The sequence below is a fragment of the Lithobates pipiens genome, unplaced genomic scaffold (assembly GCF_037356315.1).
Source record: "Lithobates pipiens isolate NorthernLeopardFrog02 unplaced genomic scaffold, aLitPip1_a1.2 Scaffold_30, whole genome shotgun sequence".
In the NCBI taxonomy this organism is placed as follows: Eukaryota; Metazoa; Chordata; class Amphibia; order Anura; family Ranidae; genus Lithobates; species Lithobates pipiens.
In genome coordinates, this window is record NW_027507791.1 from 141,297,615 (window position 1) to 141,315,095 (window position 17,481).

The 17,481-nt window shown below is 41.7% G+C and overlaps 1 protein-coding gene across 2 annotated transcripts in view; it reads left to right on the forward strand.

Moving 5' to 3' along the window:
• Positions 1 to 17,481, forward strand: part of INO80 (INO80 complex ATPase subunit) — a 392,097-nt gene that overhangs the window by 127,498 nt on the left and 247,118 nt on the right. For both annotated transcript variants that reach the window (XM_077464921.1, XM_077464922.1), the window contains exons 10-13: positions 5,863 to 6,049; positions 10,066 to 10,133; positions 10,943 to 11,143; positions 12,078 to 12,158. In XM_077464921.1, coding sequence (XP_077321047.1) covers positions 5,863 to 6,049; positions 10,066 to 10,133; positions 10,943 to 11,143; positions 12,078 to 12,158 — 537 coding nt within the window. The remainder of the gene's footprint in view (positions 1 to 5,862; positions 6,050 to 10,065; positions 10,134 to 10,942; positions 11,144 to 12,077; positions 12,159 to 17,481) is intronic.

Genomic DNA, 17,481 nt, shown 5'->3' on the forward strand with positions numbered 1-17,481 from the left:
GCCCACCTGGATGGTCAAACATCTCAGGGGGTCTGGTCCAAGCAGGAAACCCAAAGATCATCCAACTGGAGGGAATTGAAGGCGATCTTTCTGGGTCTAATGGCCTTTCAGCAGATTTTGAGAGGTCACCATGTCCAGGTGTTGTCAGACAACACAACAACGGTTACCCACATAATGAAACAGGGGGGAACCAGGAGCAGGAGCCTGATGGGGTTGGCCAATCTGTTGTTAACCTGGGCAGAGCAGAACACGGCCTCGCTATCGGCGGTGCATCTGAAGGGCTCTCAGAACTTGTTTGCGAATCTCCTAAGCAGATGGAATTTGTTAGAGGCAGAATGGAGCCTGAATCAGGAGGTGTTCCTGATGATTTCCGAGGCCTAAGGGGGTTCCACAGGTAGACCTTTTTGCCAGCCAGCAGAACTCAAAGGTGGACAGATTCTTTTCTCTTCACCGAGGAGATGCAGCAGTAGGGCTGGATGCATTTGCTCACCCCTGGCGCTACCAGCTGTGCTACGCCTTTCCCCCCTTTCCTCTAATTCCACTAGTTCTGAGGAAATTCAGAGAAGAAAGGACTCATCCTAATACTAGTCACTCCTTTTTGGCCAAAAAGACCTTGGTTGACGGGACTTCGAAACCTAGCCTCGAAGCCTCCATGGAGGTTACCACCCAGAAAAAATCTGTTATCCCAGGGGACAGTAAATAATCCAGAGGTGGAACTTCTACAGCTAACCGCCTGGTTTCTGAGGAGGACCTCTTAAAAGCCAAAGGGCTCTCAGATAAAGTAGTAAAGACCCTGCTATCTAGCAGGAAAGCAGTCACCCAGGCAATTTACATGAAGGTCTGGAAGAAGTTCAACTCCTGGTGTAGTTCTAGAGAGCTCAAGGTCAAGAGCACGGTGTCTGTCTTGGAGTTTCTCCATGAATGAAATGAGAAGGGGCTAGCAGCCAGCACCCTGAAGACTCAGGTGGCAGCCTTATCAGTTTTCTTTGAAAAGACTTTATCAAAAGAGACTTTAATTTCTAGATCTTTTAGGGCTCTCGCTCAAAGTAGACCGGTAGCCCTCAAAGACTTTCTCAGTTGGGATTTGTCAACAGTTTTACAGGGTCTCTCGGGAGCACCGTTTGAACCCTTACAAGAAGCCTCTTTACAGAAAGTAGTTTTGAAAACAATCTTTTTAGTGGCCATCACCTCGGCCAGAAGGATCAGCGAGCTACAAGCCTTAGCTATTGCGGAACCTTTCCTTAGAGTCTATCCGGACAGAGTAGTGCTGAGGACGGATCCAGTATTCCTACTGAAAGTATCCTCAACTTTTCATCGATCACAGGAGATAGTGTTACCTACATTCTCTGCAACCCCAGCTAATGCAGGAGAGGAAGTTTTCCACACATTGGATATGAGAAGATGCTTGCTGCAGTTTCTGAAGATGACTAAAGACTTTAGAAGATCAAATGCCCTTTTTGTGATATTTTCAGGATCACGCAAGGGGGAGAAAGCTTCTAAGAGTACGCTGAGTCAGTGGCTTAAGCTAGCTATAGCAGAAGCTTAAAAAACAAAAGGAGAAATGCCTCCCTCAGGTATTGCCGAACACTCTACTAGATCCACGGCAGTTTCCTGGGCTGAAAGGGCCGGTGCAACGCCTGCACAAATCTGCAAGGCTGCCACTTGGTCCAGTTAATCGACATTTCTCCGGCACTACCGGTTAGATCTACTGTCTGCGGCAGATCAGGCCTTCGGCAGGAAGGTACTGCAGGCAGTAGTCCCACCCTAGGGTAAGTTTCTCGCTTATCCTCTCCGGGGTTGTCCTGAAAGGCGATTTGAGAAAAACTGAGTTAGACTTACCGGTGACGGTATTTCTAAGAGCCTTTCAGGACAACCGTTACTTCCCTCCCTAGGTTATTCTTAGTAAATGTATTAAGTTCTACCATGGTGTTGTGCTTTCTGTGCTTTATTATCCAGTGTCAGAAGGCCACAATAACTGAAGCCATGGGGGAAGAGGAGGGTTTTTTAAAGTGGGCATGTGTTTCCTGAAAAGAAGGTGGAGCTACACTCTCTCCGGGGTTGTCCTGAAAGGCTCTTAGAAATACCGCCACCGGTAAGTCTAACTCAGTTTTTCTTTAGCAGGCACTGTTGCTTAGCCTGCAATTGCAGCTATAAGCATCTGTCAGTCCTTAAAAGACCAGTTCACAGAGGCCCTTAACGAGCTCCCTGCTCAACAGGCTAGTGAGTTGGCCGATTTACCCAAAGCATCATGTTTGGCAATAGATGCTATAAAGGATTCTATTCACCACGTGTCTTGCTTTGCACTTGTGCTAGTACACATGCATAGGACCCTTTGGCTAAAGGGTTGGTCTGCTGAAGCACCCTGCAAAAACCTACAGTCTAGTTTCCCATTCAATTTTCAGTGGAAAAAGTACTCTTTTGCCAGTCAAAAGAAAGTACAAACATCCTTCATTTAAACTGACTTTCTCTCCTGCGCCAAGCCCATCCTCCTCTAGGCAGTGGTGATGGCTTCCACCGTCAGATTCCAGAGAAAAATCGCAGGGTGAGGCCCAGGCTCAAAGGAAGACCTGGAGCCGCAAGATTACAAAGCAGAATACTAAGACCTCTTCATGAAGAGGCGTTTCCCCTCACCAAGGTGGGGAGAAGACTTCTGCATTTCATAGAAGTCTGGCAGAGGGAAACTCAGGACAGATTGGCTCTCTCCACAGTGACTCTAGGATACAAACTAGAGTTTTGGGAGTTTCCACCATCTTACTTTCTGAGATGAAACGTTCCCAAGGATCCAGGGAAAAGACAATCCCTGTTTCAAGCATTAGATCGATTATGGACTCAAGGGGTAATCATACTGATCCCCACAGAAGAACTAGGTTTAGGTTTCTATTCAAACCTGTTTACAGTACCAAAACCGAATGGAGATGTCATGACCATTCTGGATCTAAAAAATCTAAATCAGTTCCTAAAAATTTGCTCCTTTCGAATGGAGTCGATCAGGTCAGTGGTCTTCATTCTACAAGGGGGAGAACGTCTGGCGTCCATCGACATCAGGGACGCATATCTGCAGGTCCCTATATTTCCCGTTCACCAAAGGTTTCTGCAATTCGAAGTGGAACAACTGCACTTTCAGTTTGCGGCCTTACCCTTCGGGCTAGCCACAGCGCCAGGGGTATTCACAAAAATACTAGCCCCACCTCTAGCCAGGTTGAGGGCACAGGGCATAACAGTGTTGGCGTACCTAGATGATCTATTGTTAATAGACCAGTCACTGACTTGCTTAAATCAAAGCGTATGCATTACAACCAGTTACCTGGAAAGTCTTGGTTGGATCCTCAACCTAGAGAAGTCTTCCTTACCAGTAAGAAGGCTGGATTACTTAGGCCTGATCATAGATACAGCCCAGAAAAGGGTGTTTTTGCCTCCAGCAAAGATCAGCTCCACACAAGAGCTGGTATGGATGGTCAGGTCAAAAGCAAATCCTTCAATTCCCCTTTGCATGAGGTTGTTAGGAAAAATGGTAGCTTCATTCGAAGCAGTCCCCTATGCCCAGTTCCATTCAAAACAGAATCCTCTCTGCTTGCAACAAGATGATCCAAGCTTTGGACTTGCCAATGCGGCTGTCCCCAAGAGTGTCTCGAAGCCAGAATTTGATGAAGGGGAAAACCTTCAGACCAATAATCTATAAAGTAGTAAGGACAGATGCCAGCCTCTCAGGCTGGGGAGTGGTACTAGAGGAGACAACTGCCCAGGGACAGTGGTCAAAACTCAAAAGAGCCCTGCCCATCAACATCCTAGAGATTCGGGCAGTGTATCTGGCTCTGAAAACCTGGACCACCAGGTTAAAGAATTGTCCAGTCCGGATTCAATGCGACCATGCCATGGCTGTGGCCTATATCAATTGCCAAGGGGGCACCAAGAGTCTCTCAGATCAGAGAGAGGTGAACCATATCCTAACTTGGGCAGAAAGGAATGTCCCATCCCTATTGGCAGTTTTCATTTCAGGAGTAGAAAATTGGCAGGCGGACTATCTTAAGTCACCAGCAGTTATTCCCAGTGGATTGGTCTCTTCACCCCGAAGTGTTTCGGGCTGTTTGCCAAAGATGGGGGACTCCGGACATATACCTTCTAGCGTCCAGATTCAACATGAAGTTAGTCAACTTTGTGTCCAGAACAAGGGATCCACTCGCATACGGAACAGATGCACTGGTAACTCTGTGGGATCAGTTTTCACTGATCTACGCTTTTCCCCCCGATTCAGTTGCTGCCTCGACTTCTTTGCAGGATCAAGCTGGAAAGAAAGCCGGTAATTCTGGTAGCGCTAGCATGGCCCAGAAGGTCATGGTGTGCAGAGATCGTAAAGATGGCAGTGGAGGGTCCTTGGCCTCTCCCACTAAGGCCAGACCTGCTATCGCAGGGGCCCATATTCCATCCTACTTTACGAATGCTAAATTTAACGGCTTGGCTATCGAAACCCACATTCTGGAGAAGAGTGGGCTTTCCAGGTCTGTTATCTCAACTTTAATCAATGCAAGGAAACCAGTTTACAGAGCTGTATATTAAATAGTTTGGAAAGCTTACGTTTCCTGGTGTGAATCCAAGGGTTGGCACCCTCGGAGATACATTATAGGCAGAATCCTTGCCTTTCTACAATTGGGCGTAGAGATGAAGTTGGCCCTAAGTACTATTAAGGGCCAAGTCTCAGCTTTATTGGTTTTATTTCAAAGACCGCTTGCTACGCATTCTTTAGTCCGAGGTTTTATGCAAGGGGTGATGCGGATTAATCCACCAGTTAAATTGCCTTTAACTCCTTGGGACTTGAATTTAGTTTTGTCAGTCCTTCTGACTAGGAAGCTGATATTTTTGGTTGCTATATCCTCAGCAAGGAGGGTTTCAGAGTTGGCTGCTCTTTCTTGTAAAGAACCATATTTGATTATTCATGAGGACAGAGTGGTGTTATGCCCTCGTCCAGGCTTTTTTCCTAAAGTGGTTTCAGGCTTTCAGCTGAATGAAGATATTGTCCTGCCATTGTTTTTACCAGAGGATCCTAAAAAAGGACATGCAGTGTCAAAATCCACTGTTGCTAAGTGAATTTGGCAAGTTATAATTCAAACTTATGATTTAAGGGGTAAGATTCCCCCTATTCAAGTAAAGGCGCACTCTATCAGAGCAGTTAGTGCTTCTTGAGCAGTGCCTCACCAGGCCTCCTTTGCTCAGATCTGCAAGGCCACAACTTGGTCTTCGGTCCATACATTCACAAAAATTTACCAAGTGGATCTAAGAAGGAATGAGGATATCGCCTTAGGGCGCAGTGTGCTGCAGGCAGCAGTATAAGTCCTCAAGGTCTGGGGGTGCCCTACGGGTTGTGCCTCCCTCCCTTCAAGTAGCATTGCTATGGGACGTCCCACTAAGTAAATACTTAAGGCTCTGTGTCCTATGATGTACGATAAAGAAAATAGGATTTAAATAACAGCTTACCTGTAAAATCCTTTTCTTGGTGTACATCATAGGACACAGACGTTCCACCCCTCTTCTTTTATGGGGTTTAAGTATATTGCTTATATTGCTTGGCTACAAAACTGAGGTACTCCTGGAAGGAGGAGGGGTTATATAGGGAGTTAACTTCCTGTATTGGGTGTGCCAGTGTCAACACCTGAAGGTAGCTATAACCCACTAAGTAAATACTTAAGGCTCTGTGTCCTATGATGTACTCCAAGAAAAGGATTTTACAGGTAAGCTGTTATAAAAATCCTATTTTTGTGTCTGCCATTCATACACTTTCTTACATTATTTTCTTAAAGTCTGTTCATTTTGTTCTTTCTGCTTTGTATTTTAAGGACTTTTCTTTCCTTCTTTTTTTCATACAACCAGGCTAAAAGGCAGCAGAGAAAACTGAACTTCTTGATAACGCAAACAGAATTATATGCTCACTTTGTCAGCCGCAAACGAGAATCTGGTCCTGATGAAATACAGGAGGAGATATTACGAAAGTTAGAAGACCATTCAACCCCCCAACAAACAGGAGGCGCCTCCTTGAGTATCACACAGGAAGATTATGGTATTGCAATTTTACATGATTAGCATTGACATGACAGTGTCCATAACATTTGTTATTTTGATGCAATTGACTAATGTATTCAGTATATGGGTGGGAAGTGCTGTTCTCAATGAGAACCCACTGTTTGTTCAATGTGAACCAACTGTTTGGTGGTAGTGTGGCAACATCAGTCTAAGACGCTGGTCAGACATGAAATTATGTCATATAACCTAACACCAGAATGTGGGACATTCCCCCTGATTTCTTGGGTCTGTGAAACACTTTCTGATAATTTAATATGAAAGTTGGAGAGTTCACTATATAATTGAAATTCAGACATCAGGTTTGTGACAATAATGCTCGGTTGACTAAGAAAGAAAAGCAGGTCATCTGCATATATCTATACTTTGTGGTGTTGCTTTCTAACCACAATCCCTGAAATGTTCAGGTTCATTCATATGCATCGTAAAAAGGGTTCTAGGATTAGCATAAACATGAGGCGTGACAGTGGGCATCCCTGTCGGGTTCTGTTATTGATGTCAAATGGGTGTTGATAGGATCCCATTTAATTTGACCCATGCCATAGGGAAGGAATACAGGGCTCCAACCTAAGCTTGCATATGCAGGCCTATGTCGATGGTTATCAGGGTAAGTTGAATAAAAGACCAGTGGACCTCATCAAAAGCCTTTTTGTCACCCACAATATGGTTTGGTCTGGTTTTGACAGGGCTGAATGGATAATGTTTATTGCATGAATGCTGCCATTTTGAGCCTCCCATGTGGGCATAAAGACAACTTCATGAAGTGAGGATTTTGGCCAAAATTTTTTAATTTATATTGAGGTGAAAAATGGGTCTGCAGTTGGAACAGTGTAGAGAGGGTCTTTCCCTTTTTTTAGGAATAACTGAAATATGGGCAGATAATGCATCTAAGCCTGGTGTTGGTTGTTGACAAAGTGAATTAAAGTGGTATTAAACCCAAAACCAGAAATGTAATATATCACAGCTTACCAATCATTAGATGTAGTAGCTGTATTAAGTTTCAATTTTTTTAAGCTTTTTCCCTCTTTTTTTCCCCTGGTGATCTGGCCAGTAACACATCTCCGGTATTATGCAGACACCACTCTGGATGAATGAGGACAGGTGGCAGATATGGACAGCAACATTATCAGTCTGAGGGAGGGGAGTGTTAGAAGTACTAGAGGATTTAAATACAGTAAGAAATGGAAGGTGAACATTAGCTATTACTTTATGATCAGTTACAGCAAACCATTTTCTTCCTTTTGGGGTAAAGGTTTTGCATAAATGAAAGCTAATCATTTTAAGCACCCCTGTCAGTGTCAGACTTACTGCCTGCATCACCAGATGAAATAGAGGAATGAAAATTAAAATACAGCCGTCACATCTAAGAATTGGTAAACTGCAATATAATACATTTTTGGATTTGGGTTTAATACTGCATTAAAGGCTTGTGAAATGTGGGGCCAGTTGAGTTTGGAACTGTTAATAATAACAAGGTGAAGCTGTCTTGGCTAGGAGCTTTACCAGTTTGCATTTGTTCAAGCACTTTAGTGAACTCTGCCTGGGTTATCAATTCTTTTAAAAGCTCAATAGATTTCATGTCCATAGACAGGAGGCCCAAGCACTTCAGATATTTCCTTAAAGTGGTTACATAGTTAGGTGTATATGTATGTATGTGTGTGTGTGTGTGTGTGTGTGTGTATAATATATATATATTTTCTCATACAATCCCATAACATAATCCTGGTTCAGAGGAAGGTGAAAAACCCCAGAAAGGCATGTTCCAGTTTTCTACAGCAGGGGAAAAAATTCCTTCCTGATCCCCTAAGAGGCAAATCGGATATTCCCCGGATGAACTTGACCTATAAATGTTAGTACCCAGTTATATGATGTACATTTAGGAAAGAATCCAGGCCTTTCTTAAAGCAATATATTGAGATGGCCAGAAGCACCTCTGCAGGGAATCTATTCCACATTTTTACAGCTCTTACTGTGAAGAAACGTTTCCATATTTAGAGAAATCTCTTTTCCTCTAGGCGTAAAGAGTGCCCCCTTGTCCTCTATGATGACCTTAAGGTGAATAACTCAACACCAAGTTCACTATATGGACCCCTTATGTGTTTGTACATGTTGCTCATATCCCCCCTTAATCTCCTCTTCTCAAGAGAGAATAAATTCAGTTCCTCTAATCTTTCCTCATAGCTGAGCTCCTCCATGCCTCTTATCAGTTTGGTTGCCCTTCTCTGCACTTTCTCCAGTTCCCCAATATCCTTTGAGGTCTTACTAATGATTTGTACAGGGGGAAAATTATGTCTCACTTTCTAGAGTCCACACCTCTCAATATAAGAGGCGATTTTGCTCGCTTTGGAAACCGCAGCTTGGCATTGCATGCTTATGATCTACCTCAACCCCCAGCTCCTTCTGATTCATGCATATTCTTAGCCCCTAAGTGCATAACTTTACATTTATCTACGGTAAAGCTCATCTACCACATAGTCCCTGTAACATGTGCTCAGTTTTGGGGTGTCTGGCTTCTAATAAAAGGATGACTGATTCTTAGAATAAAGGTTGGATTTACTTACTATAAATTACATTACAATTATAAATGAGGAGAGGGCAGATGGGGTAACAGGGGAAGAAAGGGGTCTTATAGGTCTAACACTCACACACACGCATTCTCTATCAATCTCAGGCCAGGCTTTAGACCCACACCCCAGCTGGGGGGTGGGGGTTGTTGGTCATCATGGCCATTGAAGACAGTTGACCCAAAGGTTATAAAAAGTTTGTTCCTCTCCCAGGCTCAATCTTTCAGTTCCTTTGAGCAAATTATCACACAGGTTGTCCATCACCCTTCAGATACCATGCTGGCCAGCTGTGAAGGGGGCAGTTGAATATCCTCAGGAGTACCGCTGGTTAGATAATAATGACCTTATGCCTTGTTTGAGCCATGTTTACTGCATGCCGGCTGTAAACACTGTAATTTTCCTAACATCAAAGTCCTGTCAAAGCTTTGTTGTACGAGACCTATTGTTCTAATGTCCCATCTGCATTAATATCATTTTTTCTCCAGTATTACAGTCCCCAAAATAAACGTGCATTGAGGTCAGCTTGTAAGTAGGATCCTGTAAGGGCGTTATTCTACTGTATAGCCTGGTGCCACCTGCAAAGACTGAAATTATACTTTCAGTCTTTGCAGGTGGCACCTATATCATTTATAAAGATATATACCATGGATAACCCGCTTAGACCATTCAGAGTATGAATCATTAACCACTACTCTCTGAATTTGGTCTTTTAGGAGGTGTTCTATCTATTTACATACTGATCTTTTCAAGCCTGTAGACCTTACACACTAGCCATGTGTGGGAAACTATGTGAAACGTTTTTGCAAAATCCAAGTATACCATGTCCACAGCCACCCCACTGTTCAAGGTTTTAAAGAAGATTTGTTGGACAACTTCTGTCTTTCATGAATCCATTCTGTCTGTTGCTTTTTTTATAGCAAGACCTTATCTTTGTGGTCTTTTATTAAACTCTCCGGTATCTTCCCAGCTATTGAAGTTTAACAGATCTATAGTTAGTTATGGTTAGTTATAGGTGTGGTAGAGCCATGCTGTGTGGGGGAAATTAAAACTCTGCCAGGGAGGTAGTGTATGCAAAACAAAAAAAAACTCAAAATGAAAAAAAAAATCTTTGCTCATGGTTGTTGTTACTTGTCTCTTGGAGAACATCTCCGTAGGATGTTCCTGGAGAGGTCTGGCAAAATCTGTAGTGGTGCCCAACTCATGTTTATTTTATTTACCTGTAGTTCAGATACTTATGAGGTGTTGGTAGCAGATTAATATTATACTGGATTTTTTCAATTTGTAGAATACAATTTTGAATTGCTGTTCTTACTATGCAAATCTTTTAGACTTGTAAACCTTCTTTGTTTTAAAAAAACAAACAAACAAAAAAAACATCCTCATCATGACTAGGTAGTACTTAGACTCAGTCTGCTAACTTTTGTGATTTCAGACAGTGACTATTTCAAATCCCAAGCATTGAAGAATGCAGAGGAAGCATTTAGGATACACCAGGCACAGGTGAGATTCTTATTGCTGTTGTTCATGGGTGGTCTTTTTTGTTAACTAGTTTATTGTTACGTTTTAGGAAACTATTACTTTTTTTTTATTTTTTAGGGTAGGTAGTCATGATTTCTATTTTAATGGTCTTCTTTCGAAAAATTGCTACTTTAGCTGATGTACTCTGCAGAGCAGTCATCCTGAGGAGGCAATATGCATAGATGATATCATTTAATTAGCTGTCATGTTTTCTTGCTTATTATACATGGAATTTGTTATTAGCTTTAATTGCATGTATGAATTTTATTGTGTGTTTAAAGTGGATCTTCACTCACATATAAAGACATAAAATAATATCAGCCCTCACTGTTATACATTTCTTTTTTGTTTGTTTTTTTGGTAATAAGTACCTTTTTTACAGCAGGTACTTACTACTATTTTCTTATTGCTTACAAGGGTAATGCCCCCTTTTCCAACAGCCTCATGGGATGCATATCGCACATCCTAAGAGGCTACAGAACCAGTCCCCCTGCGCCCCTTGATCTGGTGCATGTGTAGTAGGGCGCTGGCTGCAACTGATCAGGAAGTCAAAGTTGGCTCCTGAATCCAAGATGGTGGCGCAGAACTGAAGACTTTGGGTTCTTGAAGGCTAGTGCTGGACTCAATGGGCTTATAAGTACATGTTTTTAAAAGTCAGAAGCTACAGTAATTGTAGCTACAGACTTAATTTTTTTTCAATACAGAGTGAAGTTCCTCTTTAAGCCTTGTTACTCAGATTACAAGATCACAAGTCACTCAACATTTATTTTGAGACATATACTACTTTCTAGACCAGATCATTTGATGAAGACGCCAAGGAAAGCAGAGCAGCAGCATTACGGGTGGCTCAATCAAGCTTTGGAGAGAGTTACAGTCTGGCTAATCCCTCAATAAGAGCAGGAGAGGATATACCCCAGCCCACAATTTTCAGTGGGAAACTTAAAGGCTACCAACTTAAAGGCATGAATTGGCTGGCAAATCTTTATGAACAGGTGAGTTAAAATCACTGATTGCGTTATGAATTGTGAATAATTCCATTGTACTCATTATTTAAGGGATTTAATTGTGGTTTTTTTTGTATGTTATGCTTGTTAAAGCATTTTGTATGTTATGCTTGTTGTTCAAGGAACAACAAAAAGTAAATTAAAATGCCACTTGATTTCATAATTTCAGATAGAGTTTAGTGAGCTTTCACTGAGATTTGTATTACAGCTTTTTAATAAAGTGTATCTAAAGCCCATTTTTTGATGGGCTTTGTTCCCGCTGGTAAAATTCCCTCTCCCTTCTAAATGATAATTGTACTAGAACTGAAAATTAGGGGAAAATACAACATATTAGGTTGTCACTTATATATGGATATTGGCAAAATCTTCTGTTTGTTGACAGTAAGGAGGAGATTTACTAAATCTGGAGAATGCAAAATCTGGTGCAGCTGTGCATGGTACCCAATCGGCTTCTTTTCTTCAGCTTGTTCAATTAGGCTTTGACAAAAAAATTTAAAAAACTCAAATTTTTAACTTTTACCTACAGGAAAGCCTATAATAAGGCTTACCTGTAGGTAAAAAAAATATCTCCTAAACCTGTACCGTTTAGGAGATATTCCCCTCAGTATGCGCCGCTGACTGCAGCGGCGCATGCGCACAAGGGGATTCTCGGCCTGAAAATCCGGCAGCGGCCGGCCGGAATGAAATCTCCCGCACGCACCGCGCCGGAGCCACGATACCCGGAAGAAACGCCGAGGGAGCATGTCAGCTCCCTCGGCGTGGATCGGGCCAGATGTCGGGGCCTCCTTCTAAGGTAAGTATTTCATAATGAGCTAGTATGCGGTGCATACTAGCTCATTATGCCTTTTGCTTTGCAGGTTTAAAAAAAAATTTGCGGGTTTACTACCGCTTTAATAGCCATAACATATTTTTGCTCTTTTAGGGTATTAATGGAATCTTGGCTGATGAAATGGGCCTAGGAAAAACTGTGCAGAGCATTGCTCTGTTGGCTCACCTTGCTGAGGTAAGGCTATTTGTTTCTTTAAGATTATGTTTCAGTTGTTAAACCATTAGTAAAAGAAAAAATAATAATAATATACATAAAGAAGCAGTTGGGCTCATTTTACATAGTCATGTCACAATAAATTCCTCATAACAGTTTAGGGTGATTTTAACATAGTTATAGATTCCGATCCAGATATGTGAGGGTGTGTAACGGGTATTCTTCTTTCTAAGGCATGGTTTCAGAGCTATGACCTCATTGATGTGTGGTAACAGAGGAACCAGGAAGTGGGGGTATTTTCCTGTCACTCTGGAAGGGCTCATACCTTCTTTCGCATAGATATGGTACTGTTCATTGTAGATAGTTGCGTTTGATTGAGGATGTGAGGTACTTACCAATGGCTATCTCCCATAATTCCCCCATGGAAGGTAATCTTGATTTAGGATAACAGTCTGGAATTAAGTACAGGAAAATGGATGCCCAATGGATTTGAAGATTATGTAAATTAGGTTGACAGCTGGCGATAACTCACTATTGGGCTAAAAATAATATGGATATATCAGTATTTACACAGGATTATACCAAAATTTCTGAGGAAAAGGTAGTGTATATGGAAGATCAGGTAACAGTGGCAGAGCATCTTTATGTGCATGATCCCTCCACTACAAATTACTGGCAAAGATTGTCTGGAATACCTATGTCCTTATCCATTGTTCCTCATTGAGCGAGCCTGTAAACAGCAATTTATGCAGTGTAGACAGCAATTTGAATACTGTGATTAAAATGACCGCCTGCAGGTTTATCTGGTTCTGCCTGCCTATAACCCAATATCTACTGTATAACCAGCATTTGGAAACCACATTGTTCTGTAGTAAGTGATACACCAAATGCCATGTCTACTTTTGTACAATTCAATCCTTGTATATGTCTCAATCACCTTTTACAGACACTGCTATGCACTCTTATTTCACTTCTTTTGAACTTCCTTAAATGGGAAGGGAATATAGGGGGTTGTTGAAAAAAGACATGGAGGAGATTGAGACTGCTATTTCCTCCTTTGCTCCTTTTTAAATCTTCGGGTCTAAATGCTTACCCTTCAGAACAGTAGAAGACATACAAATAGTCCCTTGTACCCAGTTTACGGCAGTTTTTAATTTGCTAATATTATCCAAAATTGGCTTTTTGCCTTGCAGGTGTGCTCAGATCTATCTTAGGAGGTTGTTTGTTACTCTTCAAATAACACATACTAATTTCAATTCTAAAGTGATAGTGTTGTTAGACATGAGAAAAGCCTTTAATTCAGTGGCGTGGGCATATATTTTTCTGCTACTTGATAAGCTTTAGCTTTGGACGTGTCTTTGTGTCCTGGGTTAATCTGTAGTAACAGGGTCCCTCTGCTAGTAACAGAACTAATGGTGTAATTCCTGACTTTTTTTTTTTTTTTAATACAGGGGAACTGGGGAGGGTTGCCCTTTATCCCTTCCCATGTTCGCACTGGCTTAATGATCCACTGGCTTAAGACAACTGACTGTGGATGCTCCTCTATCATGTCCTATCACAGTTTATGTAACTTGCATGGTGATTTCTAAGTATTTGAATTTATCATAATTAGTCAGGTTGAAAAAGACACAAGTCCATCTAGTTCAACCAATAAAAAAAAAAAATAAATCAAACAACCCATATATACAATCCCACACCCACAGTTGATCCAGAGGAAGGCGAAAAACCCCAGCAAAAGCACGATCCAATCTGCTTACAGCAGGGAAAAAAATCCTTCCTGATCCCCCAAGAGGCTATCCGATACTCCCAGGATGAACTTTACCCATCAATGTTAGTACCCAGTTATAGTATGTACATTTAGGAAAGAATACAGGCCTTTTTTAAAGCAATTTACTGAGCTGGCTAGAACCACCTCTGGAGGGAGTCTATTTCACATTTTTACAGCTCTTACTGTGAAGAAACCTTTCCGTATTTGGGGATGAAATCTCTTTTCCTCTAGACATAAAGAGTGCCCCCTTGTCCTTTGTGATGACCTTTAACCACTTGCTTACTGGGCACTTAAACCCCCCTCCTGCCCAGACCAATTTTCATTTTTTTCCCACAAATAGAGCTTTCTTTTGGTGGTATTTAATTACAGCTGGGAGTTTTATTTTTTGCTAAACAAACAAAAAAGATGCAAAAAAAAAAAATCATGTTTAATAGTTTGTTATAAAATTTTGCAAACGGGTCATTTTTCTCCTTCATTGAAGTGCGCTGATGAGGCGGCACTGATAGGCTGCATTGGTGGGCACTGATAGGCTGCACTGGTGGGCACTGATAGGCATAGTTAAGGCGGCACTAATAGGCACAGATAAGGTGGCATCGATAGGCACAGATAAGGCAGTACTGATGGGCACAGATAAGGCGGCACAGATAAGATGGCACGAATGGATGGCACGGATGGGTGGCACTAAGGGGCACTGATAGGTACCACTGATAGATGGGACTGATAGGTGGCTCTGATAGGTGACACTGATGGCACGGATATGTGGCACTGGGGTGCGGCACTGCTGGGTGGCACTGTGGGCACTGCTGGGTGGCACTGTGGGCACTGCTGGGTGGCACTGACGGGGGGCACTTATTTTCTAATGAGGTAGCACTGGCAGGGGACAGGTGGGCACTGGCAGGGCTGGCCGTGATCGGGACTGATGTCCCAATCACGGCCGCCGGTGATCGGCTCTTTTTTTTTTCTCCTTGCGCTGTCAGTGCGAGGAGGAATAATAGCCGACTACTGGCTCCGTTGTATCACATGGTCAGCTGTCATTGGCTGACAGCTGATCACGTGGTAAGGGGTCGGGATCGACCCCTTGCTCGGATCAGTGATCAGGCGAGTCTCATAGACTCGCCGATCACAGAGAGCGCCGCGCGCGCCCCTCGGGGCGCTCAGGCCGCTCGTGCACGAGACGACGTCAATAGACGTAGTCCCGGCAAAGGAGGTCTGCGCAGTAGCCGTCATTCGGCTATAGCGCGGGTCTCAAGTGGTTAAAGTGAATAACTCAACACCAAGTTCACTGTATGGACCCCTTATATATTTATACAGTTTGATCATATCCCACCTTAATCTCCTATTCTCAAGAGAGAATAAATTCAGTTCCTCTAATCTTTCCTCATAGCTAAAGCTCCTCCATGCCTCTTATCAGTTTGGTTGCCCTTCTCTGCACTTTCTCCCATTCCCTGATATCGTGTTTGACAACTGGTGCCCAAAATTGAACTGCATATTCCAAATGAGGTCTTGCTAATGTGTACAGGGCCTAAGTTATATATCTCTTTCTCTTTATACAAGAAAGGACTTTGCTTGCTTTGTATAATAATGCATGCAGCTTGTCATTGCATGCTATTATTAAGCTTATGATCTACTGTTCAAAACCCCCAGATCCTTCTCCACCATCGATTTCCCCCAGTTGTACTTCCCCTAGTATGTATGATGCATGCTTATTCTTAGCCACCAAGTGCATAACTTTACATTTATCAACATTAAACCTCATTTGCCACATAGTTGCCCAATTAACAGTGCATTGAGGTCGGCTTGTAAGTTGGAGACATCCTGTAAGGACGTTATTCCACTGCATAGCTTGGTGTCATCTGCAAAGACTGAAATTATGCTTTTAATCCCAGACCCTATATAATTTATAAAGATATTAAAAAGTAAGGGTCCCAACACCGAACCTTGTTATACACCACTAATAACCTTAGACCATTTAGAGAATGAATCATTAACCACTACTCTGAATTCTGTCTCTTAGCCAGTTTTCTATCCATTTACAAATAGATCTTTCCAAGCCTGTAGACTTTACCTTACACATTAGCCGTGTGTGTGTCGAACACTTTTGCAAAATCCAAGTATACTACATTTACAGCCACCCATCTGTCCAAGATTTTACTTACCGCCTCATAAAAAGAAATAAGGGTTGTTTGACAACTGTCTTTCATGAATCCATGCTGCCTGTTGCTTAAAATGTTTTTTTTTTCCCTGCAAGAACTCATCTATGTGGTCTTTTATTAAACTCTCCAGTATCTTCCAGACTATAGAAGTTAAACTAACAGGTCTATAGTTATTTGGTAAAGACTTTGATCCCTTGTTAAATATAGGTACCACATTGGCCCTACGCAAATCCAGTGGTACTATTCCAGTCCTTAACCAGTCCCTAAAAATTAGAAACCATGGCATCGAAATGACAGGGCTAAATTAATTTAGGATCCATGGATGGATGCCATTTGATCCAGGTGCTTTATCCACCTTTATTCTGTCTAAATATTTCCTGACCATATCAATATCATTTAATAAATTTGCCTTATCTTTGTCCCCAGTCACTCTAGATTATTTTCTAAAGGGCCTACATGTGCAGACCTGACTTTTTTACTATTAATATATTTGAAGAATTTTTGGGACTTTGTCCTACTATCTTTAGCAATATGTCAGTTCGCAAACAGTCTTTTTAAAGAATTCCCATTTCTGTTCTGTGTTCATCAATGCCAATATTCCTTCCCGGTCTAAGTCTTGCTCTCTTAAAGTTAAGTGTTTTTATATTTCTCGTATGTTTGTTGCTTACAGATAACATTAAATGAAATCATGTTATGGTCACTGCTACCCAGATGATCTTTTATATGAATATTGGTAATAAGCTCTGCATGGTTTGAGATTACTAGGTCCAGCAGAGCATCATTCCTAGTCGAGGCCTCAATAAACTGGACCATAAAATTGTTTTGTAATAGGTTTATACATTTTAGCCCTTTAACTGTTCCTGCAGTGCCATTTCTCCAGTCAATTTCCAAGTAGGTAAAATCCCCCATTGTTATCACTGTCCCAGCCCTTGTAACCCTTTCTATCTGTGCAAGGAGCTGAGTCTCCACCTCCTCATTAACACTGGGAAGTCTATAACAAACTCTCTAATGATAACCTTTATAGTACTCATCAGTGTTAATTTCGTTGTCTAAAACCTTTTAGTCAACTAACTTAATACTATTTTAGTCTACTAAAATGCAACTAAAACTAAAACAATTGAAATGACTAAAATACGACTAAAACGAAAATGGTATTTTATTCAAAAGACTAAAATGGGACTAAAACTAAAATGTTATTTTATTTAAAAGACTAAGACTAAAACTAAATTGAGATTTGACATCAAAATTAACACTGGTCTGTAGTGCATGTTCATACCTCAATACCATAAATAATAACATATTTGATTTTTCACTCCAGCAGTATATAATGAGTTCGGGAATGGTAGAGAAATGCTTAAATAATGCATTACAATTTAACTCTACCTATTAGATTTTATATGACTAAAATCGTTTTAAGTTGACT